This window comes from Gouania willdenowi, chromosome 14 (genome assembly GCF_900634775.1).
Source record: "Gouania willdenowi chromosome 14, fGouWil2.1, whole genome shotgun sequence".
NCBI lineage: Eukaryota > Metazoa > Chordata > Actinopteri > Blenniiformes > Gobiesocidae > Gouania > Gouania willdenowi.
In genome coordinates, this window is record NC_041057.1 from 15,358,288 (window position 1) to 15,382,515 (window position 24,228).

General features: G+C 38.3%; 1 protein-coding gene across 6 annotated transcripts in view; it reads right to left on the bottom strand.

The window, feature by feature from the left end:
• The window catches only part of cadm1a (cell adhesion molecule 1a), a 540,780-nt gene that overhangs the window by 76,566 nt on the left and 439,986 nt on the right, over window positions 1-24,228 (bottom strand). For all 6 annotated transcript variants that reach the window (XM_028466274.1, XM_028466270.1, XM_028466273.1 and 3 more), the window contains 2 exons: window positions 18,966-19,112; window positions 1,027-1,179 (listed from right to left, as the gene is read on the bottom strand). In XM_028466274.1, the coding sequence (XP_028322075.1) occupies window positions 1,027-1,179; window positions 18,966-19,062 (250 nt within the window). In that variant the 5' untranslated portion in view covers window positions 19,063-19,112. The remainder of the gene's footprint in view (window positions 1-1,026; window positions 1,180-18,965; window positions 19,113-24,228) is intronic.

Below are 24,228 nucleotides of genomic sequence, written 5' to 3' on the forward strand. Positions count from 1 at the left end.
TGAAATGGAAATTGTTTTTGTTATTTTTAGTTTTGTTCATTTTTATCTTAAAAAAAATCAAGCGGAAATTGTAATGTGACACGAAATACATTCCTACATGCATGTTTTGGGACAATGTCACACATTTACACACTATTTTTTCCCATAAACAGATGGGCAAAGAGACGGAAATATCAAATCGCAAAAAAAAATCTTGTTACAAAATCTTGCGATAAGACAAATTTCACCTCCTGAAATGGAAACAAAAACGATCACCTACACGATTTGAAAATGTTATCCATTTCTTTTACATTTTTCACATTTTTAATGACCAATCTGCACGCTGATACATGATTTGTGTTTTTGTTGATGCTTTCTATAGTTTCCTGTCACTTATATATACTTTTGTTGCCGTTCTATGTATTTTTGTTGTTGTTTTGTAATTTTTTTTTTTTTGTATATTTTTGTAGTCTTCTTCTGTGTTGTTATCATTTTGTGTATTTATTTTCTTCTTTATTTTGTGTACTTTTCTTTTGGAGTCATTTTGTTTTTTTTTTCCGTTGTGTCATTTTCTGTCATCTTGTGTGTTTGTGTTGTCATTTGGTACACTTACTTTTTGTTGATTAATAAAAAAAAAAAAAAAAAAAAAAAAAAACAGGCAAAAAATTTTTGTTTACTGACAAGTTACATTAAATCATGGCTAAAATGTGGGACAATTCTTAAAAATGGCACAAAGAGCAGTTGACAGCTGACCTTCTGAGACCTTAAAGACTCAACAGTAAATACGTGTTCTTTAGACAGTTTGACTCTGTTCACTTTCAAACAATTCAACTTGATTTGAATCCTTTATTTAGACGGTCAATATTCCTGATAATCAAAACCTATTCTGTAGACAAACAGACACTGAGGAGTAATGATTTCTCCATCTGTTGCAGTGTTTTACTGCCTGTGTCTGTTTAACCAATAATGTGCATCTCAATGTCGGGATTGAGCTGAATCACCTCTTCTCCACCAGCGTGTGTGTGTGTGTGTGAGCCGCAGTCGTACTTAGCACAGTGATGTCAGCGTAGGCCTCCTGTGGGGGGTCGGTGTAGAGCTGGCAGACGTATCGGCCCTCGTCAGACAGGGAGACGTTAGACAGTGAAACCCGGAGCTCGTTGTCAGAGAAGTTCACCAGCTGGAAGCGAGCGTCTTTCAGTGCTGGAGGAGGAAAAAAAAAACACAAACATCGTTTTCATCTTACATCATGGAAAAAAACAAAACAGAATTCAACTGTTCTGTTTTTTTCCCATCAAACATTGTTCAATTTTCACATTTCTCACAGTGCCTCACCCTTCATGTGCATCTCATACAAATTGCTGGCATGCAGCGCAGCTAGAGTGAGTTGCCGGCTCTCTGTACGTCACCAACACAATGTTTTTAAACACCTTTATTTTACACCCTGATGTAGATGATACTTTGTTGAGTGTTTATCCTAATAATAAATCCGTGAGGCAGGCAGGCGGGAAAGATGTGCGCACAAGCAAAAGTCGTGATTTTCAAAATAAAACACCAGGAACACTAATGAAAACATTCTCTCTTTTTTTCAAACTTTAATTTTTTTTTTTTTTTTTCCTGCTGCCAACTCTTGTTTCACAAAAAATGCAGTATATCATAGTTACTGTATAATTATGGGCACTACGGTGTATAGCCTATATCTGGGGCTTTTATTGTGAAAGGCTAGAAGTGGCCATTCTAAGTACCACAATTCAATCGTTCAAAGAGCATTATTTATTTTATTTGACTCGAACAAGCAAAGGAAATAAAAGCCCTGGTTGTTCCAAACACTCTGATTACAACACATGCTAACAACACATTGTTTTCATCAACAGACACGTTCCCCCCTTTCACTGTCCTTAACTTTGCCTTCACAGAGATGGAGGACAAATCCATAAATCCCTCCCTCACTCATTTGTAGTCACTTTCATCTCCCGTAACCTTTTTCCCCCCCACCTACGAAAGCCCTCGCTATCAGCTGTAATGTAGAACGACAACATGTGGTTAAGATAAATGCCAAGCCGTCTCCATCTCTCTGCGATGGGCTGATAAAGTCTGCGCTGATTGACAGGAACCTCGGGCTCTTTGCTCTTTGCACCCTCTCAGATCTGTGTAGCATCCTCTGCTTTTCTCTCTCTTTTTACCCTATAGCTTTATGTTCCTATAGTCTCTGATGGCGAGCACATAAAGATAGACTAAAATAGATAGAAGAAGAACCACGGCACTTTCACCTAAAGGGAAACTCAAACCAATGGACAAAGACAGCTCAGCTGAAAGGTTATTATATGTAACATTTACAAGTAGGAAAGAGGGTTGGTTTCATTCTATTCAACTTTATTTATATGGCACCAATTACAACAATAGGTCATCTCATAGCACCAGGCTTGTCAGCACGAGCATTGTTCCCACCCACTTGTGACACAGATTTGTATTTTTTTTTTCTTAAATAAGATAATAGCTCATTTTTGTTATTTTTAGTTTGCATTTCTTATTATTATCATTAAAAATATAAAGAAACAATTGGTGTCATGTGCCCTTTAAGGGTTCTTCCTTGTTCAGCTGGAAGGCATGCTTGGATCTGTAGTAAGATGGCTGACGGTGGCATCTAAAAGCTGCGCCCTATGGAATTTTAAGTCCCAATCCTCATTTCCTGGTTAGTGTATCCTCAAAATCCATCTACCGTAATGTTCCTTGTCTTTTTAGGAATAATGTCATAATGTCCAAGGAACTGGATGATACGTTATCAAGTGCTAAAATGTCAGATTTAAATGCTATTTCACCATACTGTCTCTTTGAGAGCGTAAACACAAAGAGTAATCCTCACATGACGACAACGTGATATATGAATGCTGATTGGCTGAAATCTCCCAAATGGCAATGCCGACATATAAAGGTATATAAAGTGTATTTGAATGCTAAGTTTATATACATGACTCCAAAAATATTTGTTACACAAATGAGTAACAAAGTTTTATTTGTCAGCTTCAGACCAATCATCTGAAATGAATTCATGTGACGGGTTGAGCGCCGCTACTTCCGCGCGGTGTTCGTTGTGAAGCTGAAAAATGACACGATCACTTCAATGAAGCTGCTAACGAGAAACGAGAAGGGTAATCAACAAAAAGGGTTTTGCATAGCATTAATCAAGAACATCAGTGCGACATTAGGCAAAAGATTTTTGGAAAGATATTTACATCTGGAAAAAAAAGAAGTTTAATTTCTTCTCTTTAAGCAGTTGTTCATGTGAGATATTCAACTGCAGCCAAACCTAGATGAGCACCAAGCGTTAGCAAAAATACTTTACAACTTTATGCATTTTGAAGCAGGTCACAAAGAGTAACTTATTTACCTTACTTCCTATGAGGTTCATAGACAAGCACTAACAGTTTATACTGTTATACAGTGCTTTATTCCTACAGGTGCTATTATTGATATGATTATGGGTACAACTTTTCATTACCAGTATGTAATATACTGTACATGTTTCCAGACTCAATCACATTAGTGCACGGTCAGTGGAAGTGGGGGAAAAAAAACAGTTGTTTGGTTGAGCGGCAGAATACTTAATGACAAATATTAGCGTTTCAAGAGACGTGTCACATGATTGGGTGGAGTTGGAGGACTGGTATGAAAGAAGCAACAGACAAAAGTAGCATTTCACCAGTAAATAGTTTTTTAAAGCAATGCTGAGATAATAAATACCAAATAAACCAGAATAGTCTGACAGCAGAATGCAGACAATAGCAAGGTATGGTAGACAATGTACCAACAAACACTACTTAAATAGTGGAGGGAGGCTATCGGGAGATGAAGCTCACCCGAGTGGAAACAGGAAGGAGCTTAAAGACTTTCTCAGCAGAGAAAGACTTAGGGGTTCTAGGGGAAGCTAGGGGTAACTAAAACAGACATGAACCACAAAACTAAACAGGATCTGGAACCAGATAAACAATTGAAAAATGTTTTTGCTTTACACATCCAAATCCCCCAGATCCAAAATAGGCAAAATAGGCAACTGGTGTCCTGCAAGCCACAAAAGGCCCTAGGTCTAATTTAGTGAGGTCCCCAAAGAAAATACACAAAATGATTAAAAAACATAAAATTACACGAAAACACACAAAATGATTAAAAAAACATAAAATTACAGGAAAATACAAAATGATTAAAAAAAACTTAAAAATACAGGAAAATACACAAAATTATAAAAAAAAAAAAAACACACAAAATTACAGGAAAAACACGAAAGGATTAAAAACACAAAATTACAGGAAAATAGTCAGAGTGGAAAAGTCTGATTATTTTCAATGACGCCATAAATTGTGTGAAACAAAACATAAAATAATGTGGAAATTGTGATATTCATTGTGATACTTAAGTGGATGTGGATGTGTACTACCCACCTCTGGAATCGAATATGTTGTTCTAATTTCTTACCTTGAATACAGACCGTATTGTACTGTATCACCGGGAAATGTAAATGTTTATTACATTGATTACGGGGTAGGCGTATATAAGCTTTCTAGCTGCAGCTTACACCTTTTTTGAGCTTCTATAACTGAATGATGTGAATGTTGTAAAATTGTAATGTGAATGTTGTTAAAAAAAAAAAAAAAATAAATAAATAGTTAAAAATGTAAAGTGCTCAAAAATAAACTAAATAAACTTTGCTTTTCCAGTAATGTTGAGGTTAGACATACCGTACATTTTGATAATGTTGTCATCAAATCTGACAATTGTATTCTTGTTGCCCCAGCTGTGATAAGTTGCCCATTTATGCCCCACATCAGGATAAGATGTGAAAAGATGATGAGATCTTATTTTACAGGTACAGAAAGGTCACATAGGAATTGTAACAAAATTCTCGCAAAAAAATTTACTGAATGCTGCTAACCAATGAAAAGCTGTAATTCTGTATTCAAAGAATTGAGCAACAATGATCACATCTAATTTAAGTAACACTAAGAGTAATTCTGGACAGAATTGCTACGAGGACATAACAGAGTATCATCAGCATACTTGTTGATTATCTATTCATGTATTTATAACAAGACAATGACGTCTCTCTTATATTTCACTACCTTTAGTTATATCAAACTGTATGTATGTAGCTGCACAATTCTGTTTCCAAGTGCATTATTTATCATGCCAAGACTGTGTTAGTGGTTTTCTCTTCTTCTAATGTTCAGTTTATTCCCACTCAAAGCTAAAACTGCTCGTGGAAAATATTATTGTCATTTAATGAAAGATGTTTGTTACAACAGCACTCTTGAGTGCTGCATGGATCTCGAGCATCAGCTGGTAATTTATTTGTATTTACAATGAAATATACGACAGGCTGTTCAGTTTGATAGGGACGCGACTATAAAATATACCAATGTTTGATTAAATTCTGTCACCGCGGCATAAAACCATCAGTAATATAAAAACACATCTTTTATTCAAGGAGTTTGGTAGTGGGTGGGACGTATTAGGCAGGGAGTGAACATGTTTTTGAAGCTGAAGTGACAGAAGTTTGGACGAGCTACAAAATGACGCTTTTATTTCTCACTCATTCAGTTAATACTGGTGGTATAAACTGAATTGCTCTTAACGGAACTCTCATCAACTATGTCAGCTTTTTTTTGCAGAGCACAAAGCTCAATTTTGTGATATGTTCCAGCTAAATGAACACTCGATTCCCTGAACAGATAGGAGATGTTGGACATAGTGGAAAACTAAAAAAAGACTGTCAAAGTTGAAAAGTTGCTTGAGTAACAGCAATATTCACAACAACTAATTTATTAATACAAAGGTTAAATATTTTAACCTAGACAAGCAGAAATATATTATCATTATGTTCAATATTATTTCATCATATTTTTTTTAATATTATGTTTATCTGTATTGTGAGTAATAATATTTATATTTATCTTTTGTAATTCTGTTAAATTTCTGACTATATTCATTTATTTTAATAAAAGTGCATCCACATTGAAAGTGTAAACTAAATTTATGGATAGATGCCCATGGATTTTACAGGTTAAAACACACGCACACACACGCAAACACATTAAAAAACACACACACACCCCTTTGCTAATTTAAATTAATCATACCAACCTATTTTTTTTAATAAAAGCTGTGGCTATGGATACGTTAAACGTAAACGTATCCATAACTACTCTATGCATACGCAGGGCCCCTCATTGGCCAGTTTAGGTCACGTGATAGGTGCACCACGTGACTTAAAGTTCTGTCAGTTGTATTTTAGCACATATTCATTTTTAGCTACCCCACCAACCCTTTTACTGTATTTTAGCCCTATCCCTAACCCAGGAAATACCCTAAAATGTTTATTTTTGTCAAATATGTATTTTTAAAGGTGGAATTTGCTGTGTTAAATATGCTAAAATTAAAAAATATTTATGTCAAAAATTGAATTCGAACTCACATTAGCGGAAGGAAAAATCCTTGAGTGTGGCGCCTTAGACCAAGAAAAGGTCCGGAAATGTACCCATAGTCCCGGGGGCTATTGATACATTTAACGTATCTCTAGACAATTTCTTAAATAAAAGTTGAATGCTAAAACATACACTTTAAACATGCAGTTGTTGTCAATTTTAGTCAATAAAAACTTTACTGAGGAACATTCTTCTTCTTTTTTTTGGGGGGGAGGGGGGGGGATGAATATTTGATGTGTCAACAATATGAAAAACTCCTGACAGTCAGATAATCCATTCCATGCAAGCATTTCTCAGAGATCTCTTAATCCTCTTATGTGTCACTTCTAAATAAGGCCTTGTGGTGGAAGCATGGGTGGAATAAATGGAGAGACACTCTCTAATACGTGTTGAAAAGAAGCGCCGAGGCACTGTGGAGAGGAGACACTGGCACTTGCTCAAGGTTTAGGACACAAATGCAGGCGGCTCAAAGAGCTACAAGGACAGATGATAAAGAAAAGCCTGGTTAACACACAAGAATTTAACACAGTTTTACCATCCAGGAAGGAAAGCAATGGTGTCAAGGAAGAGACAAGCCAAGAAACACAGTGGAAAGTTTTTTTAAAACAGAGGTTCTCGACACTCAAGATGAGTCGCAGGCATGTACTTTTGTAAAGGTTTGAGAGGGAGTAGCTCACATTCTTTTGTAGGGTAGGAGGGGCCAGGATTATGGGCCAAAATCCAACTCACCCATTTCAAGTTCATATTTTACAAAATGTAGAATAGCAAGGGAGGCAGGAAACAGAACTTTTTCAACTTTGGCCCTCTGAATGAGGTTAACGGGATGTATATCACTGTAGCAAAACTACCCGGTAATAGAAAGTGAATTTTTCACAATACTACAGTGTAGTTAAACTAGTTACAATTATTCAGTGTCTTAAACAAGTTTAGGCAGTGTAATTACATACACCTTCATGCCAGTAGGTGGCAGTAACAAACTAAGGATTAAATGTGATGCTAGTCTTCAATTGGAGGTTTTCCAAAGTAAAAAGTTGCGCCGCACCTCACAAAACCTGAAATGCACGAGTACATATTTTCATTCATTGTGCACTACACAAAAAAGATGACGACCTTTAGTTCTTTTTGGCCTTTTCTCCCGCCTGTTCCACCATATCTGACAACGGAAGGCGGACATCAAAGATGCCTGACAAAGGTAACTGATAATCAGGCCTTTGGATGGAAGACATCTGTCGAGCTCAGCAAAGCCATGAGATTATCTGATCTGTCAGTTCGTCCTAGCCGATGGGATGGCGCTCATTTAAAAGCAGTGATAACACAGAACAGCCAAGCTTTGTACTGTAGAAGTACAGCCAGGAAGACCCAGGGCTTTTTTGAAAACATGAAATGTGCCATGAAGTGAGAAGCCTACAGCCTGATGCAGGTAACATCTACTTTTATACCATTGCATTGTGCTAGTTTGACATCAGCAAAAGAAACAAGATATGAGAATGCACTACTCTAAATCCTTTAGATTCAAAAGAAGGTTATAACGCGTAGATCTATTTTTCGAGGACCGGATCAATTGGACTCAATTTCTTCATTGAAATGTATTCACGTGTGGATATAGTTATTGAGTTAGCCAGCTTGCATCCTCTTGACAAAACTGAATGTCATCCTTAATGATCCCTTTCCTCTTTCCACTGTAAATATAATCAACGGCCTGCTTTAAACGAAAAACCGTCTGTAATGAAAATAAGTTTAATGTCAACAGTCCTTACTGAAGCACTAAACACTGAAAATGCGTGCAGAGGGAAAGCGTGGAATTCTGAGGGGATGTGTGCGGTTTATTAATGTTGTTATGGATGACAAATGAAGAAGATTTTTCCGCTCGCTCGCGTGAACATAAATAAAACAGAGCAATGAGAAATGTTGTCATTTCAGCATGTTTTGTGGGTTTGTGGGTGATGGTTGAAAGCCTCTTCCACACTGACATAAACAGACTTTAGCACACTTTAGTCATCAGCAACACTTCAATCAGTGGATATGGTTTTATCGTGTAGGTAAGTGTAGGATAAGAGGCCATGTTTTAGATCAATGCGCGCATGTAAAAAGAAAACATTCAATCACTAGAGTCCACTGAGGATTACTTGGCATTTTTAATGAGACAACAACGTGATTGGGAGACTAAGTTCTTGCTTCCTAGATTGTAGTGGAAAACTAAAGGCAGGCATACACTGTGCGATTTTTAGCCCATTTTGAGCTCATTTTCGACTCGTGCGTCTATTTTTGGGATTCTGCGAGTTTCTGCTAGATCGTGCGTCGTGCTGCATCGTGTAGTATACTTTGGGTCACAAGAAGCGATTCACACCTCACGACCAGCTCCTCATGAGGGTATCTCACATTTGACGCAGTGCCACGAACCGGCTTACCTTAAACTTTCACACTGCGCATGCGCAAACACCATAGGACCACTGTTAAATTGACGGACTGTACTGCCCACGTCTGTCCAGCCAGTTCCTGGTCCATCACATCGTCATGTTTTCTTTTTTAAAGCTCTTTTCGTGGAGATTTGCGAGCGTCTCTCCACTTCTGGGTTCTTCTTCTTTGTCTGTTTTAATGGCAACGCTTCAGAGTTCTTCTTCTTCTTCTATCGTGTATGAACGTACAGTGTGAGCAGTCAGATCATGTCAGAGTGTCGGTCCATATAGTGTGAGAACATGAATCGTGAGCTGTGCACATTCGGGCTCCGCACAGTTTGAGCTGGAGCTGAGTACAAGGATTCAAAAAAAAAAAATCACACAGTGTATCCCAGCCTTAACTTTAAATGGAGACATTACATAATTTGTTGTCCTATTTAGGTTGCTTCTGTTTGACTGTCAAGCAGCCCACAACACTAATCAGGAAAAGTAAGTAAAGAAATTAAACTAATCCACGCTGAAACCGCTAGAATATATTGAGTCAACATGGGTCGAGATTTAAATCTTAATAAATATAGAAAAAGACGATATAATTTGTATCAATATCTTTTTATTTTAAAGCTACTACCCAATGCTTTGCATTGTGGGATGTGGAGTCCCGTAAATGGATGCATACATGTTTTCACATCATTCTTACCATTTTTTTGCCATACAAATAGGACATTCATTTGCTTGACTCTATATTTGTTCTAGTTTCTTCTCGGTATTCCCAGTGATAACAGAATGAAGTAAAAACATTTCCATGCCCCCGTTTCCGCAGCTCCACTTCCAACAACAGCTTGTAATGAAAACAAACTTTTACGCGCCATTTCCGATCTTTTTCATTTCTTTTTGGTGTAAATGACGTTCGATTCATTGATCTACAAGGCATACACTATGATTTCATCTAATAAAAAGGTATCATGGGTTGAGCTTTAAAACTTCTAGTGCCATGTGTTCTCTAACAAAATCTTACTCACAAGTGCAAAGGCAACATGATGAGAGAAAAGAAGAACAGCTCAGTTATTTGGAGATAGTTTAAATTTTACCCATAAGTGGCACTAGATGTTGATATTGTGGAGCTGGCTGTAAATAAAAGTGCCTGTGTGACATCATGAATCACTGACTTTGACCCAAAATCATTTTTCTGGTAAGAATTTATTTTGAAAACATAGACAAGATCATTTTTAATTTCACCAATGCTCCCCCTTAGAAAGTATTGGATCAAAGTGCAGTGAAGCATTACGTTTCTAACTGTACTGTGAGTAATAAATTACAAAAACACTCATTTTGATGGAAAACCTAAAAGAACAAAAAGATATGTTAGATATTCTTTTATTTCAGCTGAAAAGGTTAAAAGTGTATTCATGCCATGATTAAAATGATGTAGGATGTGTGACGCAGCCTCTCAGCTTGAGTACTAAGCACTTGGCTGTATCATGTGCTATACATATAAATGTGTTAATGATAGGCCAGATTAAATTGATACAATAAATGTTCTTAAATTGACCAGTTTTTCCTTTCTGGAGTCTGCTTGTGCCCCTCTCCAGTTATCAACAGGCACTAGACACCCTGGGACAGGGCACCAGTCCATCACAGGCAGGGGTGGACTGGCCATCTGGCATACCCGCTATCGTCCCGGTGGGTCGTCGCCCCAAAGTGGGCTGGGCCGGTCTGCTACGTGTTTTTTTTGTGGAGTCAGATACGTTAATAAGTGGCCAAAAAATGGCCCAAAAGTGACAAAAAAACATGGCAAGCAAAGAGTAAAAAGTGACTAAAATGGGCCAAAAGCAGTCAAGAGTGGCCAAAAAATGGGCAAATAAACAGTAACCAGGTCGTATGTAATGGCAAAGGGTAGCTTAATTGGGCAAAATGTGGCAAATAGTGAAAAAAGGGCAAAAGTGCGGACCAAAAAGAGGCAAGATGTAAGGAAAAAAGGAAACAAGTGGTATTTAAAGAGCAAAAGTTAGCTAATTGGGATGAAAAGCGGTCAAAAAAATTAAAGAAAGGACAAAAATTGGATAAGTGTCAAATATATTTGATTTGGGATATTTATTGGCAAATGGGAGCTAGAGTCTGAAAAAGGTTTGAAAAGAGGCTAAAATGGGACAAAGGAAGTTGCAAAATGGCCAAAGGAAAAAAGGTAAAAAGGGGGTTAAAGTTTCCACCTTTTAACCTTTTCTGGTGGAATAATATTTAAATGGTGTCGCTGATAATGTAGTGGGCTGGTCTGGACAGAAAATGCCAGGGCTGAATTTTGGTTCCAGTCCAACCGTGATCACAAAACAAGTTGTGGTCAATGGGAGCCAAAAGCTTGAAAGAGTTCTCATTAAACACCATTAAACTGAAGAAGTAAATGGTAAAGTTAAGGTGCATAAGACTTGCTGTAAATAGAGACGTTCAAATCCGACTAAAAGACTGGGCAGTTCTCATCCTCTGCACGTTTTCTTTTCTCTTTCACCTCTGCTGACTCTGTCATTTTAATTCATCGCGTATTTCTCGTTCCCCTTTTTCTGATTAATCTTCCTTCTTTTGCCGCATTTCATTTGAATAGTTTTTCCTCTCGAGCCGTCGCAGAGGAACGACTCTCACCCGGAGAGAGAGCGAGAGATGATGAGCAAGCCTCGCCTAAGTGGCTGCAATCATTTGTGATTAGTGGCTGGAGCTACTTTTTGAGAGGGGCACATCAAAGTTTTATTACTGGGTGTCAGAGTGGGTGAGACTGGGTGGAGCGGAGGTAATTGCACTCTATAGCCAATCCTCCTCCATTTCTGAGGTGAAGTCCTGTCTTTCTGAGTCCAGTTAGCAGGTAAATCTAGACTGTTGGAGTGTGATGCACTTAGTATACTATAAGTCCAAAATAAACACACAAACATTCTCCAAAAGATTCCTAAATTCCCAGTCATTTGGAACAAAAATAAGACAGATATAAGTAAATAAAAAATAGATACTTTAAAACAGATTTAAAAACATTTTTAAAAAATCCGAAACCAAACAAAATAAAAAAGTAAATTAAAATGTATAGGGAGTGAATTGGTTGAAACTTGTTGTCTAAAGGAACCTGGACCCAAACCCATCTTTGAGAAATTCTCTACATGTTTTTAGGTCCTCTGGTTTCTTTGCACAGCCTAAAAAACATGTATAATGGGTACATTGTTGTGTCTAATAAGTGTGTGACTGTGTTTGCCTGCCTCATGTTTATGGTTTCATTAGAATTTCATGTTATTATTGTGGCCAAATTTTATTAAATCAAAAAATAGATTATAATTTTTGCTGTCCCATAAAAAATACCTGAAAAAGAGAGTTGAACTATTTTTGGAATTATTTCTTATGTTCTGATAGATTTGCTTCCCCAGTGGATGAATGGCACCAGTTTCCCACAAAGCTGAGAGGAGATTCCTTTCTCATTCCTGACAATTTCTGTCAGTACTTTTTTTGTGTGCCAGAGTGGCTTTTGTAACTCCACCAACTACTTCAATACAATCAAAAGAAGTTCCTCTGGATTCAAGCAGAGGGACGCTCAGTACCTAGCCATGCCTTTGTCTTCACTTGTGTACTTTTTGAAACTGTCATCGTGGCTTACTCCTATTCTGCCAAGCTTTGTCAAAGTGGGAGTCATTTGATGTACAGTGTCACGCCGAGTGTGTCAGTCTTTGGCACGACTACTTGAAGAGTTCGGGACAGGTCCAGAGAGAATAGTCGAACTCAAGGTTCCATTCATTGCAGATTCTTTCCTTCTCAAAGATGTGGCAAAGGAGGCAACATTCAGATATGGGACTAACACATGACTGGCACAGATAAACATCTGCACCTTAGTGTGAAGCAGCTGGAAGGATGATCAGCACATCCAAGTCTAATGCCCTGGTTCTTAGATGGAAAAAGGTGGATTTTCATATCTCAGGATCTTGTTTGTTCGCATTCCTGGTGCTTAACTGGTTTGTTGTAGTTAAAAGTCAGAACCCGAAGCTCTTTGTTTACCGCTCGATCTACGTTCTAGACATAACCTATAAGTTAAGCGCTTTGGGTAATGATCGAAAGTAGAAGAAGGTGACTATAAGTTGCCGATATGTGTTTTGTTTATAGGGTGGCCGGGCTCAGCCTTTCAGGTGGGATGAGAAGCTCAGACATTCGGGAGGGACTCAGAATAGAGCCACTGCTCCTCCATAGAGACCCCTTAATGGCTGGAGGCAAAAACAGGAAAAGCCACTGGCTAAAGCATAGATATATATGAACACTAGATGACGGAAGCGGCATTCGCCACCGTAGCTCAACGGCGGCCATCTTATCTCAAGCAACTGACGCTCTGACACGCTCTACGGTAGCTGTTGGAAGGTGAGTGATCCGCTTCAACAAAAATACTTTTAACTCATTGAAATATTGACGGATTTACAAACAGTTTGCCTTATTACAAACCTTACCATACATAGGTATGACATATGATGCTTGTACATGTTGAAATTGCCACTTGACGTTTGAAAATTGGTTGAAATTGAGCAAGTTAGGGTTATTTAAAGAGTACATGCACCATTGACATCGATGTAATGAGTGAGACCAGCTGTCTGAGGTAAGATGGCCACCACATTGCTTCGTCATTCCCATTGTCTAACAGTGAGGGTAAGTCATCTAGTGTTCATATATATATCTATGGTGGTTTGCCTCCAGGCTAAGCCCCGCCCAACAAAATATGTCACAATGTTTACAAACAATCAAAGGTTCTATCAAAAGGAACCAGTTTAGTTGGTCCGGATGGAAAGTGGCAGCCTCTAAAGATTGCAATTCACTCCTAGTCATTGTTAACTAAGCTCGATGATACCGTTTTACCACTCAGCTTAAATCTGTGGCTTATTTACAGTCAACTATGTGACTATTTATGGGATTTGTGCACTAAAAGTCAGAGGTGAAAGTAACAGATTACGAGTACTCACGTTACTATAATTGAGCTGTTTTTTTTGGCTACTTCTTTGAGGATATTTCCAAATCAGTAATTTTACTTGTACTTAAATATGTTTTAAAAGAAGTAAAGTGTTTCATTACATCTCTACACCCAACCATTACTGATCATGTTTTGTTTTAAAAAATGATCAACGGACATTGTGAAACTACAAAAACTAAAATGACCAGACAACAATAAAATGCATCACATCATAGTCGACCAACCGCAACCAAACGGCGCAAAAATGAAACATTTCTTCCAAAAGATCCCAAAAATAACATTTCAGTGACACCACATCAAGCAGAAGCTGCGTGGAAGATACTCTGAGATACTCTGAATGGAAGAGACTATGAATCTTGCTCGCCGTCTGACGGCAGATCACCCACTGCTAGAGAAGCTGCATCTCTTCCCCTCCTCCACGGGAGCAGAAGGGTTCTGTTTGTGTACGAGTGCTCTTCTTGGCCCCTTCTTACACGAGTGGCCATGTAGGTGGATACTTTGAAGCAGGAGATACCGCCTTTGCTTTGGAGAGTTATACACTGGAAGTGTGTGTGTGTGTGTGTGTGTGTTGTGTGTTTCTGCTGCTTCAGGAAAATCTAATAAAAAGTTGAAAATAGATCTTGGGGTTCAAAATGATAAAATAACGACTAAACCAATGGCTATCAGGAGTTCTGGGCTGTAAAGAGCTTTAATGAATGCAGCAACATTAGTCATGCTACAAAGCCAAACAGTAATGTTCTCTTTAGAGAAGGGGATTAGTGGTTTGGTTGGTCTAAAATGAAACGATAGAAAATGTAAATGACTACTTATGTACACTGAACAAAAATATTTCAATATTTTTCATGAGCTGAACTCAAATATCTAAAACATTTTCTATATACAAAAAAGACCTATTTCTCACAAATATTGTTCACAAATCTGTCTAAATCTGTGTTAGTAAGCACTTCTCCTTTGCGGAGATAATCCAACCCACCTCACAGGTGTGGCATATCAAGATGCTGATTAGACAGCATGATTATTGCACAGGTGTGCCTCAGGGTGGCCACAATAAAAGGCCACTCTAAAAATGTTCAGTTTAATCACGCAGCACAATGCCACAGATGTCGCAAGTTCTGAGGGAGTGTGCAATTGGCATGCTGACTGCAGGAATGTCCACCAGAGCTGTTGCCTCTGAAATTAATGTTCATTTCTCTACCATAAACCGTCTTTAAAGGCGTTTCAGAGAATTTAGCAGTACAGCCAACCGGCCTCACAACCACAGACCACGTGTAACCACACCAGCCCAGAACCTCCACAACCATCATGTTCACCTCCATGATCATCTGAGACCAGCCACCCAGACAGCTGCTGCAACAATCGTGTGTGGCGTCGTGTGGGTGAGCGGTTTGCTGATGTCAACATTGTGGATGGAGTGGCCCATGGTGGCAGTGGGGTTATGGTACGGGGTGGCCTTTTATTGTGGCCACCCTGAGGCACACTTGTGCAATAATCATGCTGTCTAATAAGCATCTTGATATGCTACACCTGTGAGGTGGGTTGGATTATCTTGCAAAGGAGAAGTGCTCACTAACACAGATTTATGAATAATATTTGAGAGAAATATGTATTTTGTGTATATAGAAAATGTTTTAGATCTTTGAGTTCAACTCATGAAAAATTGGAGCAAAAACCAAAGCGTTCCGTTTATATTTTTGTTCAGTGTATCAACAAGAAGTCTTGGGTATACTCACATTTATTGTTAAATGTTTTTGTTGTCTTGTTGTTATGTAACCTATAAACCTGCAGGCTGGATTGGGTGCTTACAGCAAATCCAGGACAAAATTCCAATGGTAAAAAATCCAAGAGAACATAATAGACTCCTTAATGACCCACGTCACGAGTGACGTGGCTGGAGGCAAAAAGAGGAAACGCCGCTGGCAAAAGACTGTGGAGACTAGTAATGTTACAGCTTTAGAACGTCGTCTTGTTGTGTGTTTGGTTGCCAGAATAGGAGGAATAACGTTAGTGGACGTAAATTAAAGTTTTATAGGATTCTCGCGGACACTCGTGCTCAGAAAAAAACTAAGGCAATTGTGGTTTTGCCTCCAGGCTAAGCCCCGCCCAACACAATATGTCACAATGTTTACAACCAATCAAAGGGTCTAGAATACCTACCCTCTTATTAGAAAGGTGGACAAAAATCCCTGTTGTCATTATTTTCAGCTGATCAACACCTAAGAACTATTTCAACACCTTATTCCTTCAACTTGTGAGTTTTTTAAAAATGTGTCAACTGCATCAAAATAGTGCCCAGATTGTCAAATGTCAACACCTAACCATAACTTTGAGCCTTAATTCTGTCTCTCCTGTTTTTTGGACAAAGGTCACATGTCTTGATTTTAGTGCTTTTTGGAAAACCGGGGATGCAGTTTTTTGCTGCCACTTACCTGACTCATAGAGGTCCCTGGAGCCTTCCCTGAATGGGTTATTAATTATATTAGCCCAGACCCTGGTTTACACTGGCACATACATTGTCTTTTTATCCAATGATCATAAAACGATGGTGTTTTCCTCAAAATCATTGCTTTGTGGGCAGTAAAATCCCTAGAAATCTGCAGAGGATGACCTGTTGCCAATGCCTTCCTAGCCGTCCTTACTGGCCGATATTTGCCAGAAAATGTAATACGGGTAGACATTGGTATCGGTTTTTAAGCCGATATTTCTTTCTTTTTTTTTTTTACATTATCTAATTTTTTTTTTTCCCACGTCAGCGTTTGTTGTCTTAGGTTGACACTACATGTAGAGCAATCTTTTCTTGGCACATTTTTTTTTTTTTGCAAAAAAAAATTGTTGATATAACATACTTTTGACAACCACGAGGTATGAACAACTTTAGGAGGGGGAATTATTTAAAAAGTGGGGAGTTTTTTTTTTCCTACGGATAAAGAGAAGCCAATCTACTGCGTTGCTTCAGACATCATGTTTAAAAAAAAATGGCTCCTCATATCAAAAGTCGATTTAATATATATTTTACATATATATATACATATATATATATATACTGTATATATGAAATCACATATTCTAAAGTGAAGGAATAAAAAAAGGTCTTGAATTCTCTTTTGGGACCTGATCTGAATATTCAATTCAACTTTATTTGTATAGCGCAAATTACAACAAAGTCATCTCAATGTGCTTATCAAAATATAAAATTCATTATAAGAAAGAAAAAACTCAACAAGATATGTGTATTGATGTCTTGTATTTGATCAGATGGCTGCATCAGACAGCTTAAATGAACTGGAACTCTTAATGATCTTGTTTTGATGGGGGCAGACATTATAAGTTATTATTTCTTTCTGCTCCTTTTCATGCCTGTGTTAAATGCTGTTGTTGCATTTGCTTTTTAAATGAATGAAATAAACAAAATGAAAAATGTATTTGCTTATGGGTGTTGGGTTTGACACATCTGATGTAGAGGGTGAACATTATTGTATTATTGCAATGCTGAGGTTTGGTAGGCTGCTTTCGGTGAAAGAAGTGCGTCACAGATGTATGACTCCCCAGGCTCTAATGTGAAAGTTAAGCCATGCTCTCTGTCTTACAAATCTCATAAATGTAATCCAGCAGACTGAGATTGCAGATGTTGTATTCTGATGGGGGGGGCTCTGTCGTCTGGAGGCAGCCCAGTGGAGGTTATGTCATAATGAAGCAGTGCCTACGCAGCGATGATGCCTGGGAGGAATCACAAGAGATCAAGGAGTCCTCGTTGAAGAGAAACACCTTGCCCTTGACAGCCAGCTTGTGGGAGTCAGCTCACAACGGTTTGGCACAACAGCTGATAAATGTCAAGTCAGGTTTAGCATTCTCATAAAGGCTTTCAGTAAGCATGCCCTTGTGCTGTGAGTATGAAGTGCACCGGAAATAGTTTGAATATGGAGAAGGCTGCGCTAACTGTAACGGAGGGCCTGACACAGGATTGAGAATGACCTTTAAATCACTGTAGACGTACAACTATTTCTCTCTTATGCTGGCACCGAGGGAGCTTATATGTGCATTGGGGAGCAGTCTAGAATCAGCCGTTTGTGGCCATATCTTCTTTAACAGTCAAGGAATACAAAGACAAGAAAAATTACAAAACTGAACCATTTGAGAAAACTGTTTTAAAAAAAAGTATGATTTTTTTTCTTATTCCTTGTTTTTCTTGGACACAATGAATATGACAGAACCACACTGCCCCCAATGGTTTTCAGTGGAATTGCTCGGTTTATTCCTTATCCATATGTCTTTTTCACCATGTGTTGATATATGCAGAAAATGATTGTCAAGAATTAAAGAACTATAACTATGAATGGGTCTTAAGGCTCAATAAAAGTAGCTGCTATTCCATGTTTGTCCATAGCGGATCTCACTGTTTTAGACAGAGTAACAGTTACAATAACACAAAAATTAGTCCAATTGGTGAACAGCAGATGGCAGCAGAATGCCATGGTTGTGTCAAACCTGCCCGACTTAAAGTATTGTATTGAATGTCTTTATTTATATAAAGAGCCCCTGAAGAGTCATGTAATATATATATTTTTTTACATTATTGAATACGTTTTATATGCTCGCATTGTAGTTTTAGGCAAGAGCATAAACTATTTTGCCTGTGCTCGCGCAAAAGCTTTTTAAGTGCACACGTAAACAGGTTATTGTGAGCTCTTCTTAGTTATAAAGTGATTAAGTAAGATACTGCGTTAAACAGAAATATAACAAAATTACAAAGAACAGTTGATTTTAAACCCTTTGTCTGCGTGTCCCCTCAATATTTAATGAAGACATCGCAGTGAAAAATAAAAGATGACCTTTAAAATACAAATAAACCATTGAATCTGCTAAGGTCACTACCCGCAGCTTCTTTTCAGGGACTTCTTTAATACGTAGCATTGTTTCAATGTAAACCACTGGTGCCAAGATGATCACTTGCTGCTTCAATGACAGGCTTTGATTAAGATGAATGTAAGTGCCTGTGAGTCATTGAAGTTTGTGTTGTTTACTTCCTCTCTAAACAAAGCAAATGTATTTACCTCGAGAAAAGCGCTCGCTCGCACACACACACAACGGCACACGCTCATACACACGGTAATTAGAAGATTGAGGTGTGATATGTTGGGTGCTACTCACGCCGCATGTCTCTGAAGTAAATGGTCTGTCTGTTGGGGTTGAGCAGCTGGATAACCGAGTCGTCGTTGTTCTTCACCCGACAGCTGATGATGGCCATCTCTCCCTCCACCACGGACACATTGTCTGTCACCAGGTTCTGACTCACCACTGGAGAATGCAAAAACAAGGACACACTAATTACCACAGGTGCGTTGGGAAATAAGTCACAGAAATGGGGATAATCCACAAGTGTTAAAGGGTTGTTCTGCAATGTTTATGACTGCAGAACAAATATTTCACGTTGTTTGCGCTCATCACTATGAGTTACATTAACTCATTGGCTGCCAGTCATTTTCAGAACAGATCCCCCCTCACTGCCAGCCATTTTGACTGATCTTTTAAGACCCACAAAATATTTTGGTCTATGACTATGTAAAATCTGAAACTAGATTCTGAAAGAATAGATTCTCTACTTTTATCAGTAAAAACAAATATGTTTCTACCTTGTTATGTTCATCCGTAATCAGAAGTTGAATATAGGTAGGTTTCACACAAAACGCCAGTTTCTGACCAAAAAGCTGAGAAAACAGGCTTCTCTCGTTGCGCCATTTTCTTCCTCATCAACTCTTGACCTCTTCTTGGCTGTATATACCCATCGCGGCTAATCACTACACCACGGTACAAGTCTGATATCTATGGGAAAGCTCCTCCACAGTGTTTCCTAGCAACCCCCGTTGAAAAAGGTTGGATTTGAAATTACGTATATGTACGTCAATGGCAGTCAATGAGTTAATATCATAATGGAAACCATGTGGGAAGAATATAACAACATTTATCAGGGAAAGAAAAGAAAGTGGGACAAAAGGTAAAAGACAGGCTGTCTAAAGCTACATTTCAAACAACTTTAGTCAACAAACAAGAAAGAAATATATAAGAGACTGTCACAGTTATTCATTAACGCATAAAACCTTTGTATTATTATATTTATACAGCATAATTTCTTATTTTTCTGTCAGGCTCCTCTTTCGCCTTCATATTGTTAAATGACTTCTTCTGCAGCACTAAGCTAATTGTTAGCATAAGAGTGCCTTCACTTGAATGGAGGTAGTGCAAAGAACAGTGAGTGTAAGCATCTAAATCTTTGATCCCTGATGGATATACAGTACATACAGTATATTTAGGTGCTTCTAGGATTTTTTGAAAACAAAGGACAGCCAGAGGCAGTTTGCTGCTACGATGGTTAGCATAGCTCAGGCCGTCACCAACCTTTCTAAAACCATGAGCTACTACAAAGTTACTGAGTAATCCGAAGGGCTACCAGTTTGACACACACACAAATACTACTACAATTTCCCAGTTTCGCTTGAATTATAGGGAAAGATAATGAATAAATATTTTTGCATCGACTGAAAAAGTTAAGAAATACGTGTCTCAACATGCAACACTTTATTTCTATTTAATTTATGCCATTTCATAGGGAACTATCATGTCCCTATTTTACAAGCCACTAACTACTCTTTTACAGAAACATGTTTTTACAATTTAACAATTATGTAAGATTTTACAAAACTTGCTTTCTTTTTTTAAATGTTATTTATCTATCTTTTTTAGAAAAAAACATCACAATCTAAACACCAAATCTTTAATGAAATCCTATCTACGATACTTGAACACGTTTGTCTCAATGTTTCGGTGAAAATAAACATTTAACCCTCTGGGGCTTAAGGTGTTTGATTTTACCTTGATATTTTATATAAGGAAATCCATAAACCTTGCCTTGTTTAGTATAATTTTTTTTCAGGAGAATCTCACAAATGTGCTTCTGAGTGGATCTAAAACCACTTTAAAAACTCAAATTTCTGTGGGAAAAAGTTAGATTTTTTTTTAACTATAAAAGTCTCAAAGATTTTTAACAAATCATTTTCATTGCTTATAGAGCAAACCTAAACTGTGCATTTCAAAAACGTATATACAGATGAGTTAAACAACACAGTTATGTATAGCTGTTTACAGTGAAATGGAAGCAATGTCTGTACAAAAAAGTCTGAATCACAAATCCAGGGAAAGACAAATTATTTGTGCCTCATTGTGTTGATATAAAACAAAATACTGAACACTACACTCTAACTAAACAGTCAAATCACAGTAATAATCGCTATTCTCTCAAATCTCTCAACTCACTCTCGCTTTCTCCGTCTCTGTCTCAACGTTTACTTTTTACCTGGCAACAAAATGGCCGCTATATGTGAAATTTTGATTGGACGATGGGCTTCTTCTTCTCAACCAATGGGAAGAAGCTATAGTGTCTGTATTTCAGTATTGTTTATTTTTTGCTCCACAGTACTTTTGCCTCGTTTTAGAAGCTCTCCTCACCGGTCTTCATGCACAGAGCGTGCACTGAACGCGCAAGAATATGTCACGGAAAAACACACACACATTTTCCCTCATATTTCCACTTTTATTTGGCCTATCAACATAATTTAAAAACTGGTTTGTGGTTTGAAATCCCCACTTTCAACATAGGTTGAAACAGCAATCCAAAGACGCTGTGCTTTGCCGCTAATGGCTCCTTAAAACGATCATGTGATCAGGACTAGCGTGCGCGTCTGTAGGCCCCAGAGGGTTAAAGCCTTTTTTAACAAAAAAAAAAAAAAAAAACTTATCAGGTCCAACAGTATTTTAACTCTATCTATGCGGGCTACCTGGGGCCCATGGGCACCGTGTTGGTGACCCCTGGTTTAGCTTATGCACGTCAACCCCAGCTAGCATACAGATACAGGTGGTGTTTCTGAGAGATCTAAGCCTCTCTGTACAATGTAAAAATAACCATTATTGTGCTGTTAATTGTCTATCTTTTTTTTAGCTGTCCAAGGCGTGACGGAGCCACGCCCCTGTTCAGGATAAACAGGTTTAGAAGATTAAATCCACTAAGCTGCATCTTGAAAATGTATAGTTTTTCCGATTTTTGATTCATTATAATCTTTGCTAAGTATACAGCCAGTGGTAAATCGACTGCTGTTAAGTGTGCGTCTGACAATAAGCCTGAGTGACTGAGGAAAACGGCGCTCAGAAAGCCTGTGGGTGAGAAAAGAATTGGTCACAGCCATCATCGGTCATCAGCGCTTCCTTAGATTGCAGCACTTCCTTGTTTCCCAAACAATATCTCTGCACAGAAAATGAAAATTAGATTCTTTGAAGCTCTGTGCTGCTTTGATTTGAAAAACTACAGTAATAACATCTCAGACTTTGCTTTGGGCAAGCGACTATTGTTGTGGCTGATGGTAAGCCTTGAATGGCTTTGTTTTATTTAAAATGATCACCACACAGGCAGATTGCCAGCATGGGCTGCGGGTTAAGTTTGTCCCCTGTGCAATATTTTCTATTGTGCTCCCACACAAATACACACACATACACGCTCTGTGACACCCAGAACAGTGGACACAATAACAAAATCATAGCAACAATTTAGGAGACCAGGGGACTGCATTTGAAACATTTCTGTCAAAAAATGAGAAGAAAAACAATGGAATGATGTTATATTGAAACAAATCACAGAATTTGAACTAAAACAAGTTTCTTTGTAAACTTCGGCAGGAACACACATAGTAGACTGTCAAAGGTCCCCAAACGCTGGCTCTGGGCCCAGTAAAAGGTCATAAGAATGTTAGAAGCAAGTAGCAGAAATGTTTCTCTTGTCAGGGTTTCGATGTAGACTGTGGGTGTGCCAAATGCAGGTTACATTCATTAAAGCAGCAGTCTGCAACTCTTATAAAAGTGACTTTTTGTCATATTTGCTAAAGCTGTCACTATGTAAGGGCAGCTTTACTAGTAGTTTGTATGAAAAAAACAGACTCATTGAGTCCCTCCTGCTGCTCCTGCAGCCTTTGGCAGATTGCCAGAATGCACCGCGACTGAGCAAAAAGAACCAATCAGAACCAGGATTGTGTTTGATGGACTGTCTGACAGCTGTTGCTCACAGGCCCCGCCCATTTCCCGGGCTGGAGCACCGTCATTTTTACAGCGTATGGTCTGGAGGAGTAGAAGATGAAATTGGTGACTTTTCTGCTTGAAAGGTAATTACTGCTGTTTGATTTACATTATGTTTGATTTGTAATTGTTACACTAGAACTCTGTAGTGTATGGTTTGATCGTGTGCTCTGTAAGTGACACTGTATTGTTGCTGCTGCTGAGGTGTGTGCACATAGAGGGAGAGAAGTGGGAGGGGGATAGAGGGATCTGAGAGTTGCGGACTGCACCTTTAATAACAAACTCGAGAAATCAAAACCCAATCTGCAATACATGATCATTGATCATCTATATCTACAAGTGTCTGGATTTCCTCGTTACTCCACAGTTTTCTACACATCATTTACTGACCCTCTAGCACTGTAGGTGGCTCTCCTTCCTACCCACAATGCCCAACACTCTAACTCACACATAGTTCACTTCAGTTTACACTCTACCTCAAATATAGTTTACTTTCCATGTTTGTTCTGACCAGGGACCCAGAGTCTGCTTTTTCAGGTAAAGGTTTGAATATGTGTTTTGTTGATAAAATATTCCTACCTTCTCATTCCGCTACATTTGACTCCTCTACTCTAAACTACAATAAATCCCTGACATATAATACAGGTTGCTTGAAAATTAGTGATATTGAAGAATGTCTGGACTTATCAAAGGGTAGTTAGATGATAATCGAACATACGCTTCGTTGTAAAAATATCTACTTCACTCCCAGTGACTGAGGTAGATTATTTCTTGTTTGTTTTCTCACTGTTTACAGTTAAGTGTTGAAATGTCACTTGGTGAATGAATGAATGAATGAATGAATGAATGAATGAATGAATGCAGTAAGCTGCTTTCCGTTAAAAAACAAAAAACAAAAAATAAACACCAGGCCAACAGAGAATGCTGTTTGGCCATGTTCTTTCTTCAAAGTACAGCGATGAGTTAAGGATAAAGTCTTTGTAACCCAAAGCCTTCATATTTTCCTCCTACATGGTGATGGAAATAGAATCATAAATGCATTCTCTCTGAAAGGGCCGTCACGGAGGTAGGGGTGGGGGGGGTGGGAAGGAAGGAAATATCAGTTGCTAATTGGCATGCCTCAGGTCTGATTCACCTCTAAATATCTCTGTCATTTAGAAGACAGGATGGGAAGAGAGAGAGTGAATACTCTGATGCTGATGGATAAGGATGGACAGCTTAACAAACAAGCTTCAGATCAGCATCGCTCGGTGGCCCGAACAGAGTCCGAAATAAATGAGCCTCGTGGTCTTTTATA